General features: G+C 41.6%; 1 protein-coding gene and 1 long non-coding RNA gene across 4 annotated transcripts in view; both read left to right on the top strand.

Moving 5' to 3' along the window:
- Positions 1-12,770, top strand: part of PHF20L1 (PHD finger protein 20 like 1) — a 63,850-nt gene that overhangs the window by 31,007 nt on the left and 20,073 nt on the right. For 2 of the 3 annotated variants that reach the window (XM_083450485.1, XM_083450484.1), the window contains 3 exons: positions 6,090-6,342; positions 9,990-10,196; positions 12,516-12,572. In XM_083450485.1, the coding sequence (XP_083306611.1) occupies positions 6,090-6,342; positions 9,990-10,196; positions 12,516-12,572 (517 nt within the window). Of the gene's footprint in view, positions 1-6,089; positions 6,343-9,603; positions 9,793-9,989; positions 10,197-12,515; positions 12,573-12,770 lie in introns of all 3 variants that reach the window. The other variant, XM_083450486.1, reaches the window with a different exon arrangement.
- LOC310682249 lies at positions 7,102-8,926 on the top strand. The gene is made up of 2 exons (XR_014513810.1): positions 7,102-8,482; positions 8,518-8,926. It is a non-coding gene; the product is annotated as an uncharacterized lncRNA (long non-coding RNA).

Below are 12,770 nucleotides of genomic sequence, written 5' to 3'. Positions count from 1 at the left end.
CTGCATAAATGGAGTTAATGAAAGTAAGTCTGCAATCCTAAGGATGCATAGCATGGAAGCAGGTTCAAATTTAAGTCTGGGCTTGACTTCTGTGGTATGGACCTTTGGATCAGACAGCTTGATGTCCCAGATCGTGGCTACCTTTATTTTCATAAGCGAACATCCCGAGAATCGAAAGCTCAGAGATGTCTGTCCCCAGGTACCGTTTCAATATAGCTGGAATTGTGCCCACAAGTGGCTTAGAAGACCCTTGACACAAATTCAGTTTGTGCTTTTCGACACAGGGTTTTTTTTGGGTTTCTTTTTTACATCTGCCAGAACTTCTTTTGTAAGAAGTTTCCTTTCTATTGTAAGAATTGGTGTTGTAAACTTGTATGTGTTTTATGAAACTGTTCAATGAGCCATACCTTTTTTTGCTAGGATGTATATTTTTTAATAAATACGAGGAAAAAAGAAGACATTAAAAATATCTTAGGGGTCTGGTTTGAGTCCACATCTAAAGTGGAGGATGGCCACATTGTCTCCAGCCTGTTCCACTCAGTTGAGTTTTATCCGGTCGCGCATTTTGTGCATGGCTGTGCCTACTATTAACAAGTCTTGATAAGTAACCACAGTCATAGGTGCTGCTTTTATGCTATTAGTTGACACATAGGAATGACTTCCAGGAATGAGCCTGTATCCAAAATCGTGCTAGATATGTTAGTTTATAGGCATGTGCACACAGAAAAGGACAAACTATTCTTCTAAGCCCCTACATGTTTATTAATTCCATTGCTTCAGAACATTCTCATGGTCTGCAATTTGGATGCAGAAACAGAAGAAGAATGACTATCCATAAGTAGGTAGCCTGCCATGCCATATGTGGTTGCAACCCAGCCTCCTAACTCACGAGTAGGCATATTGTCAGGGAGAATTCCAGTCTCCAGCTTAAAACCAAGCTCTTTCCAGCTTGCAGCTCTTTGAACTGGGTGCTTTCCAGTCAACAGAGCCTACGTAGCTCACCTAGCCTGCCCGCTCATTCTGGAAGAGGAGGGCAATCCTCTAAAGTCACTTTACCTGCAACACCCCACCACCCGCAAGCACAGCTCTGGTCAGTGATTCCGCCTGGGGTTTATACACGTGCGCCTTTGCTTGGCCAGAACCCGTAAACTAAAAGCCATACTGGAGTCACTTACAGACCCATTGCATGATGGTGCCTGTGACTTCCTGTTCTGCTTTGAAGCCTGTGCATCAAACAGGAAGTGAAGGCGGACAAGACTTGGTGTTCTGCTCACTTTGGCCACATAGGCTGCAACCCCACCCACCCAGTTTCTGGCAGCTTCCCTTGTGGATGGGTGGAGACACCCACAGGATGACGTCACAGGTGCGTGTGGGTTGTTCCCTGGACTCCTGTTCACCTTCCCATAAACTACCACGTTCAGCACATTTCAGGCAAGAATGAATCAAGGAAGTGTTTCTGTGTTAGTTAATTCTGCCCGGAAGGTAGCTAAAGAGAGCCCTAAATCTATACACCTTTTTAATTTATTCAGATCAGAGCCTTAATATAGTTTTTAATGTGGATTTTTGTTGTCTAGTGGGTAGTTTGTTTCTTTTTTAAAAAAGACACCCCCCTTTTAAGAAGAGTGCTTTTCGTCTACCACTCCCCCCTCACAACAAACCCCAACCCTTTTCTGAAACATACCTCCATATTGCATTAAATAATTGGGTCAAAGGAAGTAACCTATACAGGAAACTACTTTTCCTCCCACTCTTTCCCCTCATTAAACCTGTGCTGGTTTTGGTAGCGCATTGATTATGGTATGTGCAGCTTCCACTTACGCCCAGTGCAGATTTCACCATTGAGCCTGGATTTAGGAATTGGGCCATGGAACCGGAAGTCAATTTCCCCCTGCCCTTCTGTAAGTGGCTTTGGAGCTGTGTGACTCCCAAACTAGATGAAAATGGATCTGATACTCTCCTTAACTCTGTATGTTTGAAGGGAAATGTTTGTGTGTGTGAGAGAGAAAGAGATCCCACAACTTCTCCCGATCCCTAAACTAGGGTTCAATTGTGACTAGGTCTTAACAGCCCTTTTTGAGTCACTGCGGTGTCAATGCATTGCCGTAATGTATTTTTACTTTTGCTTAAGAGCTGAGAATGTGTTGCTATGCGTTGCAGCTTCTTAAGGCAGTACTGCATGTTTCAAAGAACACACGGCTGCCACTAAAAATGGCAGGCTTCTATTGAGTCACCTCCATAACATCTAGCCTAGTGGCCTTCAGACTGTTTGCATCCAGAACTCTTGTTTAGCTCCAGTCTGCAAGATGGACACAGTTCTAATTTATTTTACTGTTCTCGCTTTTTCTTTTTTCACTTCCTGTCTCCCTATCCCTCTGCTTTTCCTACTGTCCACCCCACCCCCCTTTTCCACTTTGGTTTTTTGTTTAAAAAAACCAAAGTTGTACAAGCAAAAAGTAATATGGTGGTGGCACTTAGAGCATGGCTCATGACCCACCATTTGAAGGCTTTGCCATTGTAGCCCTTGTCCTGATGTCGTGTGCTTTCCCTGCAAGAGCAGGGGGAAAAGCACATTGCAAGTGACATCAGGACATGCAGTAAGTGAAATAGTCATTATGGAAGGTATGTGTGTTTGTGTTGGCGGGTGTGGGGCGAGACTCAGCATAGGAATTAGTATTTTTCCAGTGGCAGCGTTGTGTTTTTTGTAACATGTAGTTCCACCCTTACCTTTTTCTTCTCGCGTATTTATGGATAAAGGCTGCAGCCCCCAAATTGGCTGATCAAGTAGTTGTAGGCATCATAAAAGCAGAGGTGCTGGAAGGCACTCAAAATGTGAAAACCCAGCCCCTTAAGCCCTCTTCTCTTGCTCACTTCTTAACCACGCCAAATGCTCCACGCCCTTACAAAACCTGGATTTGATTCTGCAAAGAAACCCACATATTCCAAGACCACAGTATGCAAGAAACAGGGAGTTAGACAGACTATTTCTCACCAAATGTGCCTGGCAACACATAATGGAAAAGCAATCTTTTTTTTGTGGCATCCCAATGAATCTGCCCCCTAGGAAATGGTTTGGGGCATTGCAGCCCTTTCCTTGCCCCCCCCCCCCCAAATTAAAATAAGTTATGGAATGATTGACAACCTGGTGACTCTTCCACAAACAGCGCAGCACTAACCTTAACTTACCAAGCAGAGCCACTATTGAAACTATCTCAGTTTTGCAGACATTGTTCTGTAGCAACAAAATACTTGTGTATTTTAAACTAAACATGGCTGGTTTTTGTTTCTGTCGGAAGTTTACAATTGCGTATCTACAGGTTGTTGTCAGCATTTCAAATTAACAGCCTATGAAATGTGTCTTTGCAAACACTTTGGTTATGTGGACTCTCTTTTATAAATTGTTTAGTTATTAGCAAATGTTCTCACGGGAAACCAAACTTGAGCTTTTTGCTTCCCCTACTCATTCTTTTTTGGTAGGGAAAATTCTGAATTTGCACACCTTTTTAAAGTTAGCCACTAGCTCTGTTGAAACAAACGATGACTGAGGAGTGAAACCTTCGAGGTCTTGGGCAGATGTAACACTGGCTCCCGGCAAAAAATAAAAATTAAAAAAGGCATGCAGATTGGAAGCCAGACATATGAGCACCTCAGAGCAATTCTTCCCACCTAGTATTAGCCATGGTTTAAAGTTGCACCAAAATAAATGCAAACCATGGTTCCTTTTGAACCCAAGTGGATTTTCAAACCATGGTTATAGGAAACCCCAGTACATGTGAGTTACGGTCTGCATCAGTACATATATGACTCTAAACTATGGTTAATTTAGGGAAAGGAATGGAGGAGGGAGAGCATTCTTTCATGAGTCTGGTTCCCAATTTGTATTTTGAGCGGAGCCAGCATTAATCCGTCTTGGGCCAGATTGACTTTGCAATGGCTAAGCTGTCTACAGCGATAACATTTATGGTTAAATTATGGCTCAGTTTTTTTCCAAGTGTAATACAGAGGAGAATTTCAGGCCAGCAGTCTTATTAGGCTGCTGACCCCCCCCCCCCCCCTTTTCTGGTTTACAACTGTTTTAACCCTAAACCCTCAGGTTACATGAAGCAGGTACAGTAGTCTATTTAACTGTATTAGGGTTGGGCCATGTTTTCTTTCCTTTTGAGCAACAACTGCTTAGATGAACGAGTAACATTCGTTTAAGGTTTTTTCTAATGTTTAATTTTGTCCTTGTTAAGAGGTTAAGCACCTTATTAGAACAAGTTTTAAAACCTTGTTTTAAATAATTTTGTAACTTTGAAAGTAATGGTTGCTGTAGTGATGTCTTTCACACATGTGAAGATAAACAATAAAATCATTTATTTACAAGTTACGGCTCTAATTAATTTTTGGTAAATAAGTTTCTCAATCAGCCTAGATATGTTCTGCAATCCTTCAAATCCTTGTTGGACATGAATAAATTATACTCTCAATGTGCATGAATTGCTGGTTCATTGGTAGCTGGACGGGGCATTTCACACCACCAGGCCCTTATGTGGTACTTCCAGTGTGGCTTTTTAGTGTCTAGAGCACGAGTGGTGGACAACTTAAGGACTTTATACTCGTTTGCAGACCCACCCTATCCTGTCTTTCATCCGTAATGCCAAATGCAACATTAATCTTACTGTACTTTTGACAAATGCCTGTACCCACTTGGGTGGCTGGTTTGCACATTTATCTGGTGGCACGGACAGGTCGGGTGCGTGATTTGAGAAGACTATAGCAAAAATGGCTCAGTTTAGAAGTTGTCCACTCCTCTTACTCTGAATGTCCAGAACCACCGGAAGAGAAAGCAGTCAATACCAAAATTACATTACTTGCGTATACAAAGGTTTGAAAATTGGAGAACGCTCTTGCATATTAGGAGTGTGGCGGCTCTTCTTGCGTGGTGTTCAGCTGTGTTTGTTTGCTTTTACCAAAAGCGGTGACACATAATCTGAATTTTTTTCTATGGTTTGATGAAAGCTTTTACTTGCCCAGTGATCTTGCCTACCAGGTGGAAAATCATTTTTAACTCCATGTGGGAAAGTAGCTACAAACCTAAAATGCTAGTATTTGTTAAACATAGATAGGTCTGTCTTGACACAATTATCCTTTACGTTTATTGGACAAAAATACGATGCAGACAATCACATGTTCGAAAATGCAGTATGCTTTGATTTTTCCAAATTAATTAACGCTTTTGTTATGTTTTTGTTGTTGTTGGAGAAAGCGGGTGATATCCTAATGTAAATACATGTGGTGACATTCAGATTACTTTGGGGGTGGAAATCCTTAATCGTTGTTGGTTTTTTTAAAATAATAATAATAATAATAATAATGGGACACTGCCAGACTCTTCATGTCTTGTTTTGAAATTGAACTGAATTTGCATAGAATCAGGGACACCGCAACCATACACCTAATTGTAAGCTGTTGGGGCTGACAACAATTAAAGCAGAATACTTGCTTTCGGGGGGGGGGGGGGGAGATAGTGCTTTGAAGAATTAGCAGTAAAGTTGCTATGGTAATGGTGTCTGCGGAAACATGGCAAAAATTTGGTTTTGTTGAATGTATTAGTATGATTGAAGAGCCACTACGCGTTCAGTTTATGAGAACTGAAGACCTGTTTAAGGCCTCACATCCTGATCCAGAGATCCATGTGTAGTAGGCTGCAGGTGTAGATTCCACCCCCCTTTTCTATAGTGAGCCCTTCCACGCATGCATTGGACTGCATGTGGGGATCAGTCTTTCTCTGTCGAAACGAGGGGGGAATCGAGAAAAGGAAATTACAAGGGCATAATCCTGGTTCCTGCACCTTGAAGCAGTTCACTGGATTGGAATGGTGGTCTTTGGCTTAGTCCTTTTTTTTGAAGTTTCAGCTTGCTTATTTCTTAACATTATTATTATTATTATTATTATTATTATTATTATTTATTTGTGTGGGTGGGAAATGTTCTGAAAATGTGCTGTTGTTAAGTACTGAAGTTGCTTTTAAAAAAATAAATCGAAATAGAATACAAGAGCTGCAATGAAGAAACTGCAATAAAAGTATCAATTTCTTATTATTTATTCAGGAGATATCACCTAAGCCTCAAAGTCAGAAAAAAAATGAAGCTGATATTAGCAGTTCTGCCAACATTCAGAAATCTGCACTGTTGCCCTCAACTTTGTCTTCAGGAAAGGCTCGCAGCAAGAAATGCAAACAAGAATCTGGAGATTCTGCAGGGTGTATAAAGTCCCTTAAATCACCAATTTCCCCAGAGTTAATACAAGTGGAGGATTTGACCCTGGTCTCCCAGCTTCCTTCTTCTGTGATAAATAAAACTAGTGAGCACAGACATTTTAAAACATACCATAATTACTTCTATTACAGTCATATTGGGAAATAATCATCATTGGGGTGGTTCTTTTTCTTTCCTTTTTTTTCCTTTTCCTTTGAATGTGACTTGTATATAACAGACTGGGTTTGGGGGGGCTGGGAGAGTGGAATGCAAGTGTGACATGGGATATAGTACATGCAATTAAGTTCACCACTGAAGTTATCCCCCACCCTCAAATCCTTAGTAGCCAGTACTGGAAACTCCTTGCACATCGGTCATCTGAAAGGAAGAAGGAAACAAAATCCAAACCAACTCTTTTTGCCGCTTCCAAAAGTTTTCCTATATGGTTGCCTGGAAATTTTGGGTTGTGTGTGTGTGGGTTTTTTGTGTGTGTGGGTTTTTTTTTTTTTTGTAAACCCATTTGTTTCCAAGATTGAAATATCAAACACACACAGTATGGCACTTGTACGATGGCGGAAATTCATGGCAAGAGCGCAACTCGTCATGTTACACGGAGCAGCAAAGGCTACAGCTGATCTGCTTTGGAGGCCCCAATTCTTCAAAAAGAAGACGAGCCATTCTTGTGTGTTGTTGGTGTTTTGTTTTTTGTTCCCCCACCACCACCCTCACCCTCGGGAAATTCTACTGGCATGGTTTGCCTGCTGGACCTACTGGCTCTTGCTCTCGGTGTGACATTTGCTCTTACTTTTAGTGCTATAGAAGACAAACAAAAAAATAGGTTTCAGTCCCTGGGATGAGGGTCCAAAACTGCAAGAAAACTGATCAGCAAAATGTGTGCAATTGTAGAAATGTCCAAGTCCCTTTGGTAGGGAAATGGATGAGGATAATGCTTGCTTTCTTCTGCCCCCCCCCCCGACCGTACCATTTAAGATTTCCCTGCCAGAGGGTTTAATCCCTTGTCAGCGGTAAAGTAGAGAATGGGGGATTCTGTCAAGCGCTGCTCTAGATCTTTTGCATCTCTCCGGGAAATGAAGAATGACACACCAAAAACTTCCTAGGGCTGCTTTCTTCCATCTCCGAGTTAAAATTATCTTCCGCTGAATGTTCTGATCCAGCCATAGCTCCTTAACAAGTCTCGCTGATTTGAAAGGGACTTGCACGCACCTAACGTCTGGTTGGATTGTGCTGCTAATTAATTGAGAAGAGGGAAACAGCTTGTGCAAATGTAATTCTCTCCCCCTGCCCCTTTTGCACTGAAGCGCTTCGTCAGTCAATGACACTTTAAATCTTCCCTCATTAAATGTTGCCGTCCACACTTGTTGCGATTGCACATGATGTCGGTAAGTAACCTTCACTGAGGATGATTTGTGCCTTTTAACAATGCAAAGATAGCACTGTAAAGGAAATCCCTCTTAACAATCTGCAGCTATTGTGGTAGACTTGAAAACCATAGTTATAGCTTTTGTAGAGAGTTGAGCATTTTGCAGGTCTTCCCCCCGCCCTTCCTCAATTTTTTTAAACCTGGGGATTATATCCCCCCCCCCCCAATTATGAGGCTTCCTAAGCTGTGTTTATTTTAATTTATACACTGCTTTTTGAGAAACATTTTCCATAAAGTGGCTTCCATTGGATCTAAAGTTGTTTACAATATATAAAATCAAAGAAGAATCCATTCCACAAATTAATAAATAAAAGAGCAGAACAACAGAAGCTAAGAACGCATAACATAAAATCCCCTGTATATATTACACATTGAAAGCCATTGAAAGGAGGTAGGTTTTCAAATTAGACTTCGTGGTGCGAGCTTTTAAAGTGATCGCTTGAATATAGATATGTGGAAATTAACTTTGCTGAGTTCACTTCCTCCAAACCATTGCAGTCCCGTTGCTTTCAACAGAAGAGTTAGCCACGGACTTGAATTTCTTCCACTGAAATCAGTGAGATTGCAAAGTGCTTTGCTTTGGTTGAATTTGAACCCATTGTAAACCTCCGTCCCTCCAAAAAATAAATTAAAAATCCTGGAATTTGACCAAAGGAAAACAAAGGACCCTTCATTCCTCTTGGGAACTTCCCTATGTGTAAATCAAATCCAACATAATTCACTCACATACGCATGATTATGAGATCATTTCAATATGCATAGCAAACACAGCTTGCTGTATTAGTAGTAGTGTTGGAGGAAGGGGGTGAGGAGCAAAATTCTAAAACTCTGAATCCAAAGACCCAGTATTGGGATTCACTGAATCAGTGATATAATAATGGCTTACAATGCAATGGCTAATACGATGCACTCTGGATCTTGTAATTCACCCTTTGCCAGGCTCCTGTGTTTTAATGGAAGTTCTAGTCCACAGCACCTGGCAAGCATGTTGACTACCCCCTGGTTTTAACTAACAATAGCTTAGTGCATTATCAAACCTACCATACTTAATTTCTCAAGGATGTTATAAGCTGGAACACATGCATGTGCGCACACCTTCATTCCAAGGTGGCTTACATGCTATTGAAATTATAAATCACTATAAAAAGCAACAGTGAAGGAAACAGGATTTTAACCGATCTAGTACATTCAGACCGAAGTAAAAGAACAATAGGCACACTGTGAGTGCTTTTCCAAAACCTAACCGAAAGGCTAGTGCAACAAATAAGTTAATATTAGTTGCCGAAAAGTTACCAGGCCCTGCAATCCCACAGAGGGCATTCAGCAGATATTGCATTGTTGCAAAAACAATGGAACAGTTTTGTATCAGAAAGTTTATCATTCTTTGCTTGCTTCAGGAATGTTCAGAAATGGTATACTCTGCATTTATTTATAATATCCTATTGTGGGAATGGGGAACCTGTGGTCCTCTAGTTGCTGTTGGATTCCAGCTCCCATCATCTCTGGTCATCAGCTTGGGCTGATGGGGATTTGAAGCCCCAACAACACACAGACAGCCACAGGTTCAGCATCCCTGGTTTATAATTTTCTCCTAGCAGTTAAGAGGGAAGTGAGATAGTCAGAAATCAAATGAATCAGGGAGCTTAGGTATATTAGTGCTGCCTATGACCTTTTGTGCCAGATTTGTTCCATCACAAGGGACCCCCACCCCCTTGCAAGCCTTTTCATTAAAAGCCTGCTTCTACTAACTGAAGCTAAAAACCATTCCTCTAGTCTCCTGGTATCCCCCATTTTTCTATTTGTAAAGAGCAATGCCGTAATAGATGGGGAACCACTTAAGGCAAGCGCCTTATGGCCTCCTTAGAAATATTAGAGTAAGACGATGACCTGTGTCTCCTTCATGAACATTGCAAGGTCTCTTTTTAGGTCCATCACAGCCAGTGATGAGTGCCCTTAGATCCTTCAAAAATAGCCAGCGGAGAAGAAGATCACAGCGCTTAGTGACTGGTTCGTTGCCTCATGGGTCACTAGAAAAAGTTCCTTCTCCCTCTCCAGTCACTGATAGAAAAGGGTTCTCCATCAATGCCCCAAATCAGCCGGCAGCATTACTGGAGGGTAATGTATTTCAGTCTAAAGTAAAGAACCAGAGAGAATCCAAGTGTTAAACATAAGACCTTCGCGAAATATGTCCTGCCTGACAAGAGCTTCTGGCTAATAGACGAGAACTGTGCCACGTTAGGTGTATAACTCAGCGACCTCAAGGAACGCGGTGCTTTTCTGTCGTTTAATATTCCGTTCTTTCTTTTATGTAGTTCCCAATGTTGCTCATGTCTCCCTTGAGAAGCGCGGACTCTGCCTCCCTCTTGACTTAAGCCGCAACTTGGATGTGTCGGCGCTGTTAACTGCGGAGGCTGCTTTCCGCAGTGACTACCCCATTAAAGAGAAGGAAGATAATCAGATGGTGTTGTGCCATTCTTCTAAAGCAGCGACTGATGGCAGAGTAGCCCCAGGGGCATCAGGTAAAATGTTTGTCAGAGGCTTTCAAGAGTGTATTATGTCATGCAGAATGCTATAGGCTACTGCGTTTAGAACATTTCTGGATGTATATTGTTGTTTAGTCATGTCCGACTCTTTGTGACCACACGCCAGGCACTCCTGTCTTCCACTGCCTCCTGCAGTTTGGTCAAACTCATGCTGGTAGCTTCGAGAACACTGTCCAACCATCTCGTCCTCTATCGTCCCCTTCTCCTTGTGCCCTCCATCTTTCCCAACATCAGGGTCTTTTCCAGGGAGTCTTCTCTTCTCATGAGGTGGCCAAAGTATTGGAGCCTCAGCTTCAGGATCTGTCCTTCCAGTGAGCACTCAGGGCTGATTTCCTTAAGAATGGATAGGTTTGATCTTCTTGCAGTCCATGGGACTCTCAAGTCTCCTCCAGCACCATAATTCAAAAGCATCAATTCTTCGGCGATCAGCCTTCTTTATGGTTCAATTTCTCACTTCCATACATCACTACTGGGAAAACCATAGCTTTAACTATACGGACCTTTGTTGGCAAGGTGATGTCTCTGCTTTTTAAGATGCTGTCTAGATGTATATTAGAGTATGTGTTTTTTTTTTAAAAAAATATTTTTATTTGATCAAGTATAAGAGTATGACAATGCTGTTATACACATCCATATTTAAAGATTACTCCGAATCTCTAGACTTCCCACCCTCTCCCTTCCATGGGTCCCATTGTCAACCCTTTCAACTGCATATTATTCGGTAGTCCATATTTTATATTACTCCACTGTCTCCACTGTATTTGCTACACAACAAGTGCTATTGCTGTCCTGCTAACGTTTTCATCTGCTTACAGTGGTCTCCAAGATAAATTATAAATCTTTCCCATTCCTTATTAAAGTTTTGGTCTTCTTGGTTTCTGAGCTTCCCGGTCAGTTTTGCCATTTTAGCATTGTCCAACAGTTTAATTTGCCATTCTTCTCTGGTAGGGACTTTGTCTTCTTTCCATCTCTGGGCCAGCAACATCGTTGCGTATGTTTAGAATATGTTAACTCGTATACCTAGGAAATACTTTTGTGAATGCGACGAGCGACTGTTTGTGTATCATTCAGGTACACTTATCTGTAAGGAGAGGTTGGTTGAATTCTCTTGTTTCAGTGCGTGGGTCCACTTTTCATGCCACATTGTGAATGAAAATGGCCCTCTATTTGCTGTGTTAGTTATGGCCGTTTTTGGGCCACCCCTTGTCACAAAGAGGTGTATCCAACTAAGTCATTGTGTGCACCGAACTTTTCCTCCTCCTTTGCACCCCCTGCCCCAAATCTGTTCTGGCGGGTAGAGAGGGAGGGGAAGTTCAGTTGTGCTTGCAGAAGTCATTCCACTCAGGCAGTGATTTAGACTGATTCCACCCACTGTAGTTAGCCATGGTTCTGCTTACACCTTCATTCAGCTATCTTCGGAAGCAACCATTTTGGAAACAGCTTAAATCTCTGATACTGCTCTGCTTGGTTGGTGGCAACCCAGCCACACCCAGTTTTCTGAAATGGAAGCATGATGATTTGCCAACGTAGACAGCATAAGGAGACTGCAAATAAACTGTGCCGGTCTTTTCCAGAAGCAAAGCAATACATGAAAGCTGAAGTTTACTTCAGGAAACAAATAATTCTGGAGGAGGGGGGAGACAGGTGGAATGGGAGATTCCCATGGCACTTTCTCAAAAAATCTGGCTTAAAAAGATTGCTGACCCTTTATCTAAAAGTAAATCCCATCTGTCTTCTCAGTGCTATTCAGGCCTCACAGAATTCTTGGGATGCAAAGAATTAGGAAAAGATGCAAGTGGATAAGTTGGTTACTCTGCTGGCTTGCAGAATTCATCTCTTCTTTAATGTCAGGAGCTCTCATCCTGCTCTCAACACCTTCTTTACTCTACCTTCTGTGCAAAACGTATTCAGATAATAATCTAGCAGCTTCTTTAGCCCAGAGGATCACACGTGAAATGGATCATAGTCATCCACAGATGCTGCAGCTAATTTAGAAATGGAAATTTCAGAGTAACATAATTCAGTGCCCCTTTTCGTTAGCATGGCAAATGTTCGTTTTTGTTTTTTTTACAACAGATATAAATATCTCCCAGTTACATCTCTTATTCAGAGAACACTGAATGTGAGTTCTCTTCGATTTGTTTCCTTGTTTCTCATCCTCTGTTGTTTAATCTTTTCAGATTTAGCAGTATAAATGAACTAAAGCATGGTCCCTAGTCCTTGCCACCAAGAGACTTAACACACTGTTGCCAGCAGTGTTCTGCTAAGCTTCTGTTTCCTTTCTTACATCCATAGGAATGCTGAAAACGGAGAGAAAAACGAAATTGGAAGATAGATGCTCGTCGCTGCTTGGTATGGACAAAAAAAACATTTTCAGCAAAAACAAAACTGTAGCTTGAGAGAGCAGGAATGTAGCCTGTCTGTTATATTATTATTATTATTATTATTATTATTATTTTCACCTGTTAACACTTTTTAAGGTTTTAAGGGTTCACAGGACAAAGGAATGTACTTCATCACACAGAACATAGTTAAACTATGGAAATCGCT

This window comes from Podarcis tiliguerta (assembly GCF_965153285.1).
Source record: "Podarcis tiliguerta genome assembly, chromosome: 7".
NCBI lineage: Eukaryota > Metazoa > Chordata > Lepidosauria > Squamata > Lacertidae > Podarcis > Podarcis tiliguerta.
This window is presented reverse-complemented; position numbering and strand designations above follow the sequence as displayed.